General features: G+C 40.1%; 1 protein-coding gene across 1 annotated transcript; it reads right to left on the minus strand.

The window, feature by feature from the left end:
• Positions 1-5,513: 5,513 nt before the first annotated feature.
• On the minus strand, positions 5,514-9,867 carry LOC307003929 (uncharacterized protein). The gene is made up of 6 exons (XM_079622816.1): positions 9,617-9,867; positions 9,185-9,512; positions 8,261-9,062; positions 7,951-8,160; positions 7,076-7,491; positions 5,514-6,774 (listed from the first exon to the last, which is right to left on the minus strand). The coding sequence occupies exons 1-6, from the start codon at positions 9,862-9,864 to the stop codon at positions 5,587-5,589; spliced, it is 3,192 nt and encodes a 1,063-aa protein (XP_079478942.1). The 5' UTR covers positions 9,865-9,867; the 3' UTR covers positions 5,514-5,586.
• Between the last annotated feature and the right edge of the window lie 5,882 nt (positions 9,868-15,749).

Below are 15,749 nucleotides of genomic sequence, written 5' to 3' on the forward strand. Positions count from 1 at the left end.
TGCATCCCTAATATGTGTAAGTACAAATGTGTAACAGGACATTGGTAACAACATTTTTTCACTTCAGTAAGTACACATGTGTAACAGGAATTATGTAACAACAATATGTAGCCTATTTGTTGTTCCACTTCCACATGCAGTCTTAGATACTGCAGTTACCAGTTGGAATACATGTATTTATGACTGGCAGGACTAATGTTGAATTACAACTAAAGTTTCACCTTGTGATACCAGTGTTACATGGTAACTCCTCAGGAACTGTCCACTTAATATAAAGTGTAATTGTTAAGGTAACTGTTGTGTACATCAGTGTCGTTACATGATAATTCCATAGGAACTGTCCACTTGTTGGAAATTACAGTTTTTTACGATCGCTATGACAGTTTTTTCAATACATTTAACAAGTTTCCTAAACTCTTAACGCACCAACACACCTAAAACACACAATTGGCAAAACGGTTAATTTCATGCACAAAATCACACACTGTAAACTAAACTCCAAAACTAATTTTCAAAATACAATAATACACTAACACAATACACTATGTCTAACAAAACACTGCAAACATGTTTCAAAATCAAATAATTATTCAAAACACTAACACATGTTCTCTTCCAACAGTAACATTTAGTCAATCATAACACAATGACAAAAAGAACAGTAACATCAGCTGAATTTACAGAAACTGCATTATGTTATGTGTCAGGTCTGCCCTTATACAATAGACAGTTTATTGTATTGATCATAGATTGTGTTTTGCACTGTAGTTTCTTTTGAAGCCTATCTACATTTTTTGTTTTGTTGGGTTTAGTAAATACATGCATTTTGTTGCAGAAATTCAATACAAAAAATGAATGACCATCTCAGAGTAGCTTTCTGTACAGTTTATGAAAAACAGAATTCCTGCAGTAAAGACTTTATTTGCAAAAGGACATTACTGCAAGATATACCTCTCCCTTGTCCTGGTCCTTGCCCCACTCCTCTCCCTTGTCCTGGTCCTTGCCCCACTCCTCTCCCTTGTCCTGGTCTTTGCCCCACTCCTCTCCCTTGTCCTGGTCCTTGCCCCACTCCTCTCCCTTGTCCTGGTCCTTGCCCCACTCCTCTCCCTTGTCCTGGTCCTTGCCCCACTCCTCTCCCTTGTCCTGGTCTTTGCCCCACTCCTCTCCCTTGTCCTGGTCCTTGCCCCACTCCTCTCCCTTGTCCTGGTCTTTGCCCCACTCCTCTCCCTTGTCCTGGTCCTTGCCCCACTCCTCTCCCTTGTCCTGGTCTTTGCCCCACTCCTCTCCCTTGTCCTGGTCCTTGCCCCACTCCTCTCCCTTGTCCTGGTCCTTGCCCCACTCCTCTCCCTTGTCCTGGTACTCGTCTTTTCTTTCTTTCTTTCTTTCTTTCTTTCTTTCTTTCTTTCTTTCTTTCTTTCTTTCTTTCTTTCTTTTTTTTCTTTCTTTCTTTCTTTCTTTCTTTCTTTCTTTCTTTCTTTCTTTCTTTCTTTCTTTCTCTCTTTGTGTTGCTCCATATTGTTCCTTTTCCACACAAGATCAGCCTAGAGTCCTCTTTTAGAACATTTGATCATGCGATTGAAAGAACCTCAACACCTGAGTGTGCTTCTGGATGGGAATCAGCTGTAATTTATATATGTGCAAAACTTCAATAAGCTGTTTCTCAGTAGCAATGGAATACAATACAGGGAATATATTTGTGTTTCAATTCACAATATGCACAGCTGTTCACTTTGACTTTAGCCTATAAGTTATGTTTAGAACATGATGTTATCTGTTCTGACATACAGTGTGAAAGCATTTGCAAATTTGGCAGTAAAATTACATTGTTTTGGTATTTGTTGAGCTTGAGTGTAAAAGAAGTTCAAGCATTTTAAATTTGTGTTAACTGTATGCATTTTGTGTCAAAGCAACAAGAAATGTGTTAATTGTATAGCCTACAAAGACTGATGTTGTGCTAACCGTGTTAAGAGTTTAGGAAACTTGTTAAATGTATTGAAAAAACTGTCATAGCAATTGTAAAAAACTGTAAAATGATGCGTTACCCAAAAATATGTTTTACCTCAGTTAAAATGATGATGCGTTACCCAAAAATATGTTTTACCTCAGTTATGATGATGCGTTACCCAAAAATATGTTTTACCTCAGTTATGATGATGCGTTATCGAAAAATATGTTTTACCTCAGTTATGATGATGCGTTATCGAAAAATATGTTTTACCTCAGTTATGATGATGCGTTATCGAAAAATATGTTTTACCTCAGTTATGATGATGCGTTACCCAAAAATATGTTTTACCTCAGTTATGATGATGCGTTATCGAAAAATATGTTTTACCTCAGTTAAAATGATGCGTTATCGAAAAATATGTTTTACCTCAGTTAAAATGATGCGTTACCCAAAAATATGTTTTACCTCAGTTAAAATGATGCGTTACCCAAAAATATGTTTTACCTCAGTTAAAATGATGATGCGTTTCCCAAATATATGTTTTACCTCAGTTAAAATGATGCGTTACCCAAAAATATGTTTTACCTCAGTTAAAATGATGATGCGTTACCCAAAAATATGTTTTACCTCAGTTATGATGATGCGTTACCCAAAAATATGTTTTACCTCAGTTAAAATGATGATGCGTTACCCAAAAATATGTTTTACCTCAGTTAAAATGATGATGCGTTTCCCAAATATATGTTTTACCTCAGTTAAAATGATGCGTTATCGAAAAATATGTTTTACCTCAGTTAAAATGATGATGCGTTACCCAAAAATATGTTTTACCTCAGTTATGATGATGCGTTACCCAAAAATATGTTTTACCTCAGTTAAAATGATGATGCGTTACCCAAAAATATGTTTTACCTCAGTTAAAATGATGCGTTATCGAAAAATATGTTTTACCTCAGTTAAAATGATGCGTTATCGAAAAATATGTTTTACCTCAGTTAAAATGATGCGTTATCGAAAAATATGTTTTACCTCAGTTAAAATGATGCGTTACCCAAAAATATGTTTTACCTCAGTTATGATGATGCGTTACCCAAAAATATGTTTTACCTCAGTTATGATGATGCGTTATCGAAAAATATGTTTTACCTCAGTTAAAATGATGCCTTATCGAAAAATATGTTTTACCTCAGTTAAAATGATGCGTTATCGAAAAATATGTTTTACCTCAGTTAAAATGATGCTTTCTGACCTCCGTCCGTGCCAGTGATGCTCAAACATCTACTGAACTTTTTTGACCTCTGACACGCCCCAGAGGATTGTGTCATTACTCCGTACACCTTCGGCAACTTGATTGACACTTGGCTAGCTTCCTGACTCCACCTAGCGGCGATAAGCGTAAACGTGCCATCGACATTTCCTTGTACTCTGATTGGTCAAATGTCGAAAATGATAAGAAAATGTCAAGAATGGCCCTCTCTGATTGGCTGCAAATGTTATAGCGCGTCGACGTGATTGGCTGTGGCCTTCAACATTGTTCAACATCTGCCCCACATTGTCAGACTATCCTTTGGCAGCTGGCGTTCAGGTCGCAGTCTCCCCTGGAGGCGTGGGTTCGAATCCCACTTCTGACAAAACGAACATTTGGCTGCGGCCTCAAGCTAGAGTCTTTAACCCTCTGGCAAGTTTACCCAGAAATGCAGTAATGTTGACAAAGCACTGCATTTCAGTTCATGCTAGAAGTAACCACACATTACAGTAACACTGACCTGCATGACATGAACTTTAAAGTAACACTTTAGTGCAACGCATGGGATTCTATGGCATTTTCGTGAAATTTTCTTGGAATTTCAAGTCATGGCATTTCATGAAATTGAGAGAAATACTGCCACTGCATTTGTTTTCATCATTAGTCCTACAAAAACACTGGATTTCAACTACATTGCATATGAAGAAACGGACCAACGCACAAAAGGGAACACAGAAAGCAGCTCTCTTATTTACACGCTCCCGTGTATCAAAAAGCACCACTCTGCCCTGTGTGAGGCTCGAACTCACGACCTTCAGATTATGAGACTGACGCGCTGCCTAACTGCGCCAACGAGGCATGTGCTGTGCCTAGGGTGAGCGGTGAAGCACTAGCTTCCAGATCATCTGTCATTCGGCGTAGCTCCAAAATGACTGCTCACCCTCAGCCATCACGTCAGGATGGCCGAGCGGTCTAAGACGCTGCGTTCAGGTCGCAGTCTCCCCTGGAGGCGTGGGTTCGAATCCCACTTCTGACAAACCGAACCTTTGGCTGCGGCCTCAAGCTAGAGTCTTTAACCCTCTGGCAAGTTTACCCAGAAATGCAGTAATGTTGACAAAGCACTGCATTTCAGTTCATGCTAGAAGTAACCACACATTACAGTAACACTGACCTGCATGACATGAACTTTAAAGTAACACTTTAGTGCAACGCATGGGATTCTATGGCATTTTCGTGCAATTTTCTTGGAATTTCAAGTCATGGCATTTCATGAAATTGAGAGAAACACTGCCACTGCATTTGTTTTCATCATTAGTCCTACAAAAACACTGGATTTCAACTACATTGCATATGAAGAAACGGACCAACGCACAAAAGGGAACACAGAAAGCAGCTCTCTTATTTACACGCTCCCGTGTATCAAAAAGCACCACTCTGCCCTGTGTGAGGCTCGAACTCACGACCTTCAGATTATGAGACTGACGCGCTGCCTAACTGCGCCAACGAGGCATGTGCTGTGCCTAGGGTGAGCGGTGAAGCACTAGCTTCCAGGTCATCTGCCATTCGGCGTAGCTCCAAAATGACTGCTCACCCACAGCCATCACGTCAGGATGGCCGAGCGGTCTAAGGCGCTGCGTTCAAGCTGGGGAACAATAGTCCAACAAAGATGGGGAAGAAGGGAAGAAAAGGGGGAAGGAAGAAAAGGAGAAGGGCAAGAAGAGAAAGAAAAAATGAAGAAAAGAAAGGGAGAACTGTGACTGTGTTCAGAGATAGGCCTTCCTTAAAGCATTGATACAATTTCCGGTTTCTTCGTGTGGTAAAATCACGCATTTATATTACACTGTTTTCTATTGCAGGTGATCAACAAGACGTGGGTTCGAATCCAGCTAAAGACAACTTTTTGTAATATTTATTATTTAATAAAATAAGCATTCTTTTTGAATGCATACTGTTCCAGTGTTAATAAAATATACATATGTAATTTGTTTGTTGTGTTTTTTGATATTCTCATGAAAAATAATGTTATTTATTAAATAGTAACTAAAATGCTGAAAAATGTCTGTCACAAGAATAACAAAATGTACAAATTATATTTTTATATACAAATGTTATGTTGCAGTATACTGATGAAATGTTATTTGAAAGTAAAAGTAAAAAAAAAAAAAGTCCCTTACCAATTTGTTTTTTATTTTACAATTATGCCAACAGAACAGTAATGAATATTAAATAAAATGTTAAATAACATGTTTTAAAAATAAATAAGTTAAATGAAAGGTAATACAAATTTAAAGTGTATAAAACATTTTTTTAAATGCTTAATACCATTTAACACAGGTATTACAACTGTTCACACTATATACAATGTTATATACTGTACATACAAATATATACATTATTTGGAAATGGTTCTCCGCATTTCCTCTAACCACACTTCTTTAGTAACAGTCTCAGTCTGTGGACAGTACACCCTGCCCCTGTACTGGCTATGTCCTGTTGCACTTGTTTTAAAAAGCCCGCATTTTTTACAAGTGTTGGCCTCTACAGTTCTCCTGTAGGGTCTCTTGGGCATGGCTCCTGTATTGGCAGATGGTGCAGCAGGCTGTGAGCTGGTGCCCTGCACCACTGTAGGCTGTAACAGTGGCTGCATCATTGGCATTCCTTGGACCATCTGGACTCCTTGTACCATCGGGATTCCATGGACCATTTGCACTCCCTGGAATATTGGCGCAGCCTGAAACATTGGCACACCCTGGAAACCTGGTGCTGCCTGTATAACTATACTTGGAGTCGGTACCATCTCCAGTGATGCTCTAGGTGCTGAAGGTGTAGCCAACATCTGACTCTGCGCTGGTTCCTTGGGTCTGAGAGGGGGTTGCCGAACAGAAGTCTGCCTCTGCTTTCCCTGACCAGCTGTGCTCTCTGGTAGCTTGTACCGGTGCTGCTCCCCTGGTTGTTCTGGCTCAGTCCGTAGACGTTTGGCAACCTGGAGAGGCTCGTGAGCTTCAGGGAGGGGCTGAGGCAACTGAATGCCCTGAAGCAGCACAGACAGCTCCTGCTTTTTCTGTCTGTTGTTGTACCACTGAATCAGGGTGTTCTGGTTAACCTCCACCAGCTGCATTGATGTTCCTCCCATCACCAAGCTGTTGCCCAGTACAAGCTGCCTTATCCTGTGGTACTCTTGCAGGATCAGAGACCATCTTGATAGGGTTCCTTTGCCTTTTCTTTTTGGGCTTGGGTGGATAGTGCAAAGCCTGATGAACATGTTCTCCACCAGACGGCAACAGTCAGGCCACTGAGCAGGTGCACTGCCTGCACCCAGCACACATCTGGTGGTGCGCTCTACTCCAGGGTGAGTGGGCTTCTTTGGTACTCTGAAGCGTCCACTCAACAGTCTATTCTGGGGTCGAGAAACATACACTACCCGTTCCTTGTCCCGGTCATCCAGGTTCTGCCAAAGAGCAACTATGGTGTTGGCTTCCTGGTTGGTCAGGCTGAGGGCTGTGTGGGCCCGGAGCTCCACCAGATATTCTGCCAGCTGGTCCACATGTTGATAACCCGGGACATTTTGGTTGTCAACAGCCTATTAAAGAACACAAACACACAATCAAATTATTACTATTTATTTTATATCTGTTTAATGCATAATTCCATAATTGATTCTGTTTATCACCATAAAACTGCTTTGACACAATCTGTATCGTACAAAGCACTATAGAAATAAAGCTGACTTGAACCGTATTTGCAGCTTACTAATGACTTAAGACTGTAGTTTTACATTTAAAATATGTGGAATGTCTGTAGTTAAAGCACTGGATGTTAATTCATCACTGTTTGAACTATTCTACTTGATTTGAAAGACACACAAAATAAGTGGTATTTACCGTGTGTCCATCATCATCATCATCATCATCATCATCCCGACCAGCATCCTCTGGCTCTGAGGGGAGAGTTGAAACAGATGTTTCAGAGGGAACATGTGTGACAGCAGTCCCTGAGGGTCCAGGTGATGGAGACTGTGTGAGGTCATGTGTGGGGTCAGGGACCAGTGAAGAGGATGTGGCACTGCTGGTGACCAGGTTGGAAGAACCCAGTGTCAGTGTGGAGGAGGGTGGTGACAGAACAGCCTCCGGATCTGCAATGGTGTGATCCTCGCTGATGTCACAGAAGCCCTCATCTTCATCTCGCTCCTCCACACTGAGGTCCTCAATGAGCTCTGCTGTCTGCTCAGAGTCTGGATTCATGTCCTGCAGTGCCTGACCAGTCTGCTTGAACAGATACTGCACTCCAATGAGCTCACCTAAAAATAAACGCAATAAACAAACAGAAATGAAATACAATTTTGTAACATGTTTGACAAAAGCCTGATGATCATATTTAAATGTCACACGTTTTTTTTTAATCAAGTAAACCTAGGTTACTTCAATCCAGTAAGTGTTCAACAATATAAAAGTTATTCTTACAATTACTTTCTAAAAATCAATAAAGATTTGACAGCAGAAAGACATGTGAATCACAAGCTCAAGGTGGAAGTTTGTACAATTATAATAAAAGGTCTTTTACTTTCTAAAAATATGGACTATCAATCAGACGATAGAGGGCATGTTTCCAGAAAAGTTTTGATAATATTGATCATTTAGAGGCCTTTAGAAATGTGCATATAAAATATGATACAGTAGACTACATTGGGTTACATCTAATATATGAACTGAAATTACACAGAAATGGCAAGTTTATTAACAATAACAAATTCTCTCACCGGTGTAACATGCAGGGGGACAAAACGTGGGGACCACTTTCCTGCCAAACAGCTTTTCATAATTGCTGTTCACACAGTGCACAAGTTCTCCTGTGTAGCTGCGCAAAGCTGATGACTCCAATGACAGGGAAGCAGCCTCCCGGTCCTGGTTCCACCGGTGTAGACCCTCCAGCAGATAAATCTGAAAATTCAGACTGTTCGCACTGGTCCCTGTAAATAGACACAACAGTGTTTAGGGGGTGTTAAAGAAACACACAAAGACACTTAATGCTCATTCTTTACACATGCACAGTGTGTGACAAAGACATACCTGGGATGAAACGGTTCAAGTGTAAATGAAAGGACTCGAGAGAAGTGGAGCCCCTGGCACATCTATAGGTCTTCAGAAGCACGCCTCCCTTGGTTAAGCTCCCCGTCTCTGTATAAAGCACAACACCAGGGGAGTCTTGAATGCATTTAACGTGCTTCTTCTGGACACTCCAGATGTGCTCCATCCTTTCTCTGTCCAAGAGAGGAACACCCAGGGAGTCATTGCCCTTGCTGCTCAGGAGCTCTGTAAACAGCCGCTCAAGGAGAAGGATGGTAGTCTCCTCTCCATGGGTCCTCCTCCGGCAATGGAGAGCCAGCTCCTGCCTGGTAAGATGCTTGCTGACATCTTCATCTGTCAGCGCAGGCCAACCCTGGGACATCAACAGCTCTCTCTTTGCTTTGCGAAGCATAGAAAGATCAGCTGTATCCCACTCAAAAATGCACGCTGACAGCCGTGACATGAAGATGGGATACAGCTGATGGGCATCAGTTGTACACCCCAAGGCAATCCTGCGCATAAAATGCCAGATGTCCAAGCGAACCACGAGATCTGGCCAACCTTTGAATCGGGTTTTGAGCTTTGTCTCGCCCACATCAGTGCAGCAGCCACAATCCACATACAACACAGCAGGTGGATCCACACCAGCCTTCTGGTACCGTTTCACCAGACCGTCTACCATCATGTCCAGTCCTGCTCCTTCCTGGGCTGTCAGCACACTTATGAGCACCTGACCAAACTCGTTGCCAACTGAGGTAAGCCAGAGCCCTGTTCCCCTCGCCGTCCCAGCCAGCTTCTTGGTGATCTGTAATAGACATGATATGAAGCATGCTGTAAATGTAATTAAACAACACACCATGTATAATACAGATAGAGTGCCATGTTGTGATATAATACAGAATAAATTAACAAAAATCCACCACTAACCTTTTTAGTGGAATCCATCTTCAAGACAGAGCCATAGGTGGATGTTATCCTTGCATGGATTTCATCCAGCCTGGTCAGGATGTCTTGGCTGTAAACGGTGAGCAGCCACTTGCAGCTTGGCACCACTGTAGGCTCTGGGGGTTCCTGGACTTTTACTGGCAACACCCCGGGTCCTTTGAGGAAGTTCACACATTGGGTGGTGTACCGGGCCAGGCGCTGGAGCCACTCTTCACTGTGGTTCTCACGCAGCTGTTTTATGACCCGCGTGGGACTGTTTCCTAGGCCACGTTCGCGCAAGAGCCGAATGACCCTCATATCACAGGCATACCTTAGGAAAAGATTTATATATTTTACAAATTTGATTTGTAAAGTATTTGCAAATATTTGTGATGATGGGCTAATCAACTGGATGTGGATTGAAAGTGTACTTACTTCCGCGTGAGGATGACCCGAAACTCAGAGCGATGGCCCAGATCCAGCTGTTGCAGGACAGTCTGACTCCAGGACACATGCGAAGCTTTGCACTTGGTACAGATGAGGGTTTCTGTGACCATGTTGTACATCCTGTCGATGTCCAGAACCTGCCGTGCCCTTTTGTGCAGACCACCTCCTGTCAGCTGATGCTGTCCGCAGGCCGAATTGGGACAGAGAACCTTGACCCTCCACAGCTTGTACGGCATCCACAGCAACAGAGCATGACAAAAAAATCTGTCTGGAGCTGGAGCCTGATTGTATATAAGTGCTGGCTGAGGTGGGTAATACCAGAGCTGTAGGTTGTCTCGAAGCTCTGGTTTTCCCTTGGGCCCCATTTTAAAAAGCCTGCTGGCAATCCACCTGTGGTCTTCTGATGGCAAGGTCTCCGACCACAAACGATGCAGTCGAACTGCAGATGGAGCTTGCAATAATGCCCCCGAAGGAGGAGTCTGTGAAGGAAAAAGACAAAACATTTAGCAGGTCATTTATTTAATTAGTGCTTTATCTATCCAAGACTACGCTCACATAAAATAGAAAATACTGGATGTCAAATACGTACAGTTCTTAAGGTAATAGAACAAAATTGATACATTTGTTCCAAAAGTTTTCAGAATTGTGTCAGCTGCTAGCACCCTTTTGGGTCCCACTTTATATTAAGTGGCCCTAATACCTGTGAACTTACATGGTAACTACATGTGTACATAGTATGTAACTACAGTGTAAGTACACATAACAAAAATGTATTATTAGTGTAACTACACGTATGTAACAACCCTCAGAATGGTATGTGTTAGGGATGCAAACGATTAATCGACGATCGATTAATTGTCGATAATACATTAATCGATCAAACTTATCGATCATCGATTAAGCAGGTTCATGCGCGTGCGTGCTGCTCAACCGCGAAACACAAGCGAGCGCGCCGGAGTTATGTTTGGGACTATTTTACACCTTCATCATGACTATAAGTTTTCGTGTGCATTCGCAGCCTTTTGTTTTGTGCAAATGTAACGTTAAGTTGTAATAGTTTATTATGTGTACGCCTATCTATATCTGATTTATCTCATATATTGGATGCATTTGGTTAAGAATTGTTGAAGCGTGATCTTTAGCGCGCGCAGCTCAAACGGCAATGCACGACTAATAATGACTATTGGGACTGTCATATTACATAACATTATAAAGAGAACAATAGTGTAATAAAACATTGTGAAGTATTATTTGGGTTTAGTCGCCGTGTCGCGTTGTTCCAGGAAGAGCGCGTCCACAACATGAGTCATTCTGAATGAATGGCACGTAACTCAAGTTCACTTGTGCATTCACGTCATTTTGTGCAGATATAATTTGTAATATCATGTTTATTTTGTATATATCTGACTAATCTCATATAGGTTGCGCTTCTTTGAGTTAAATAACGCGCTAGCAAAGTGCTCAACGGTTATTCATTCAGCGCGCGCCGCTCAAGCAGCAATGCACGACTAATAATAACGATGATTAATTTGGGACTGTCATATTACATAACATCAGAACACTATTTTATTAAATCGTTGTGAATTCATTGGGTTTAGTTGCCGTTTTCAGTGCGTTTCAGTGCACGTCTAACGTTTAAAGTTAACACACTGCAAGCACGCATCTGAGGCGGCTTTGGTGACACGTTGTAGTCGTTATATTTTATTATTAAATAATTAATTTAATTTAATTATCATTCACATCGAAACATTTTACAATCCTTCTAGCCCTTTATTTGGATTAAAAGTCATTCTCATTCATTTGGTGAGTAACATAGCGTTTTTAACAAACCCTGTCATGCTGTTGGCCATATGCACTGCAGCAGACGCATAATTGATCGTTAATTTAAATTACGATCGATCATGGGAATTTGTGAAAATTGACATCCCTTCAGTTCTATATTTGAAGTTTCCAGGTCTAGTAATCTTACTGTTAACTTTCTCAGACCAAGCATCAATAAGTGCTGCTCCTATGTTTCAAGTTTTTCAAGTAGCCTAGTTTACCAGATAGATTGTTATATGTAGACTTAATATAGTTTAGGCTAAGCCTACCCATATAGATTTTGATTTAACATTTATTTTATGTTGCTTAATGTTTGCAACAGGTGAGCCAGTGCAGAATAATTTTTTATGTATTTTAATTTTCTGTGCATAATTTATTTTGTTAAACTACATAAATGCCATTCTGTACCGTATCCCAACTGTTACAATAAAACATCATTTGAGCAATATAACATGCATTTTTGTTCAGTATATAAGCAATATTTTGCTTTTTATGTTAAAAACACTATTGATACCGTGAGAAATTTACATTCTCAGGAAAGTAGCCGCTTATCAGTTAATCGTTAATCGATCGATAAGGTCAATCAATTAATGATTAATGAATTAATCGATAATTTGCATCCCTAATATGTGTAAGTACAAATGTGTAACAGGACATTGGTAACAACATTTTTTCACTTCAGTAAGTACACATGTGTAACAGGAATTATGTAACAACAATATGTAGCCTATTTGTTGTTCCACTTCCACATGCAGTCTTAGATACTGCAGTTACCAGTTGGAATACATGTATTTATGACTGGCAGGACTAATGTTGAATTACAACTAAAGTTTCACCTTGTGATACCAGTGTTACATGGTAACTCCTCAGGAACTGTCCACTTAATATAAAGTGTAATTGTTAAGGTAACTGTTGTGTACATCAGTGTCGTTACATGATAATTCCATAGGAACTGTCCACTTGTTGGAAATTACAGTTTTTTACGATCGCTATGACAGTTTTTTCAATACATTTAACAAGTTTCCTAAACTCTTAACGCACCAACACACCTAAAACACACAATTGGCAAAACGGTTAATTTCATGCACAAAATCACACACTGTAAACTAAACTCCAAAACTAATTTTCAAAATACAATAATACACTAACACAATACACTATGTCTAACAAAACACTGCAAACATGTTTCAAAATCAAATAATTATTCAAAACACTAACACATGTTCTCTTCCAACAGTAACATTTAGTCAATCATAACACAATGACAAAAAGAACAGTAACATCAGCTGAATTTACAGAAACTGCATTATGTTATGTGTCAGGTCTGCCCTTATACAATAGACAGTTTATTGTATTGATCATAGATTGTGTTTTGCACTGTAGTTTCTTTTGAAGCCTATCTACATTTTTTGTTTTGTTGGGTTTAGTAAATACATGCATTTTGTTGCAGAAATTCAATACAAAAAATGAATGACCATCTCAGAGTAGCTTTCTGTACAGTTTATGAAAAACAGAATTCCTGCAGTAAAGACTTTATTTGCAAAAGGACATTACTGCAAGATATACCTCTCCCTTGTCCTGGTCCTTGCCCCACTCCTCTCCCTTGTCCTGGTCCTTGCCCCACTCCTCTCCCTTGTCCTGGTCTTTGCCCCACTCCTCTCCCTTGTCCTGGTCCTTGCCCCACTCCTCTCCCTTGTCCTGGTCCTTGCCCCACTCCTCTCCCTTGTCCTGGTCCTTGCCCCACTCCTCTCCCTTGTCCTGGTCTTTGCCCCACTCCTCTCCCTTGTCCTGGTCCTTGCCCCACTCCTCTCCCTTGTCCTGGTCTTTGCCCCACTCCTCTCCCTTGTCCTGGTCCTTGCCCCACTCCTCTCCCTTGTCCTGGTCTTTGCCCCACTCCTCTCCCTTGTCCTGGTCCTTGCCCCACTCCTCTCCCTTGTCCTGGTCCTTGCCCCACTCCTCTCCCTTGTCCTGGTACTCGTCTTTTCTTTCTTTCTTTCTTTCTTTCTTTCTTTCTTTCTTTCTTTCTTTCTTTCTTTCTTTCTTTCTTTCTTTCTTTCTTTCTTTCTTTCTTTCTTTCTTTCTTTCTTTCTTTCTTTCTTTCTTTCTTTCTTTCTTTCTTTCTTTCTCTCTTTGTGTTGCTCCATATTGTTCCTTTTCCACACAAGATCAGCCTAGAGTCCTCTTTTAGAACATTTGATCATGCGATTGAAAGAACCTCAACACCTGAGTGTGCTTCTGGATGGGAATCAGCTGTAATTTATATATGTGCAAAACTTCAATAAGCTGTTTCTCAGTAGCAATGGAATACAATACAGGGAATATATTTGTGTTTCAATTCACAATATGCACAGCTGTTCACTTTGACTTTAGCCTATAAGTTATGTTTAGAACATGATGTTATCTGTTCTGACATACAGTGTGAAAGCATTTGCAAATTTGGCAGTAAAATTACATTGTTTTGGTATTTGTTGAGCTTGAGTGTAAAAGAAGTTCAAGCATTTTAAATTTGTGTTAACTGTATGCATTTTGTGTCAAAGCAACAAGAAATGTGTTAATTGTATAGCCTACAAAGACTGATGTTGTGCTAACCGTGTTAAGAGTTTAGGAAACTTGTTAAATGTATTGAAAAAACTGTCATAGCAATTGTAAAAAACTGTAAAATGATGCGTTACCCAAAAATATGTTTTACCTCAGTTAAAATGATGATGCGTTACCCAAAAATATGTTTTACCTCAGTTATGATGATGCGTTACCCAAAAATATGTTTTACCTCAGTTATGATGATGCGTTATCGAAAAATATGTTTTACCTCAGTTATGATGATGCGTTATCGAAAAATATGTTTTACCTCAGTTATGATGATGCGTTATCGAAAAATATGTTTTACCTCAGTTATGATGATGCGTTACCCAAAAATATGTTTTACCTCAGTTATGATGATGCGTTATCGAAAAATATGTTTTACCTCAGTTAAAATGATGCGTTATCGAAAAATATGTTTTACCTCAGTTAAAATGATGCGTTACCCAAAAATATGTTTTACCTCAGTTAAAATGATGCGTTACCCAAAAATATGTTTTACCTCAGTTAAAATGATGATGCGTTTCCCAAATATATGTTTTACCTCAGTTAAAATGATGCGTTACCCAAAAATATGTTTTACCTCAGTTAAAATGATGATGCGTTACCCAAAAATATGTTTTACCTCAGTTATGATGATGCGTTACCCAAAAATATGTTTTACCTCAGTTAAAATGATGATGCGTTACCCAAAAATATGTTTTACCTCAGTTAAAATGATGATGCGTTTCCCAAATATATGTTTTACCTCAGTTAAAATGATGCGTTATCGAAAAATATGTTTTACCTCAGTTAAAATGATGATGCGTTACCCAAAAATATGTTTTACCTCAGTTATGATGATGCGTTACCCAAAAATATGTTTTACCTCAGTTAAAATGATGATGCGTTACCCAAAAATATGTTTTACCTCAGTTAAAATGATGCGTTATCGAAAAATATGTTTTACCTCAGTTAAAATGATGCGTTATCGAAAAATATGTTTTACCTCAGTTAAAATGATGCGTTATCGAAAAATATGTTTTACCTCAGTTAAAATGATGCGTTACCCAAAAATATGTTTTACCTCAGTTATGATGATGCGTTACCCAAAAATATGTTTTACCTCAGTTATGATGATGCGTTATCGAAAAATATGTTTTACCTCAGTTAAAATGATGCCTTATCGAAAAATATGTTTTACCTCAGTTAAAATGATGCGTTATCGAAAAATATGTTTTACCTCAGTTAAAATGATGCTTTCTGACCTCCGTCCGTGCCAGTGATGCTCAAACATCTACTGAACTTTTTTGACCTCTGACACGCCCCAGAGGATTGTGTCATTACTCCGTACACCTTCGGCAACTTGATTGACACTTGGCTAGCTTCCTGACTCCACCTAGCGGCGATAAGCGTAAACGTGCCATCGACATTTCCTTGTACTCTGATTGGTCAAATGTCGAAAATGATAAGAAAATGTCAAGAATGGCCCTCTCTGATTGGCTGCAAATGTTATAGCGCGTCGACGTGATTGGCTGTGGCCTTCAACATTGTTCAACATCTGCCCCACATTGTCAGACTATCCTTTGGCAGCTGGCGTTCAGGTCGCAGTCTCCCCTGGAGGCGTGGGTTCGAATCCCACTTCTGACAAAACGAACATTTGGCTGCGGCCTCAAGCTAGAGTCTTTAACCCTCTGGCAAGTTTACCCAGAAATGCAGTAATGTTGACAAAGCACTGCAT

The sequence above is a fragment of the Phoxinus phoxinus genome (assembly GCF_949152265.1).
Source record: "Phoxinus phoxinus genome assembly, chromosome: 9".
Lineage (NCBI taxonomy): Eukaryota > Metazoa > Chordata > Actinopteri > Cypriniformes > Leuciscidae > Phoxinus > Phoxinus phoxinus.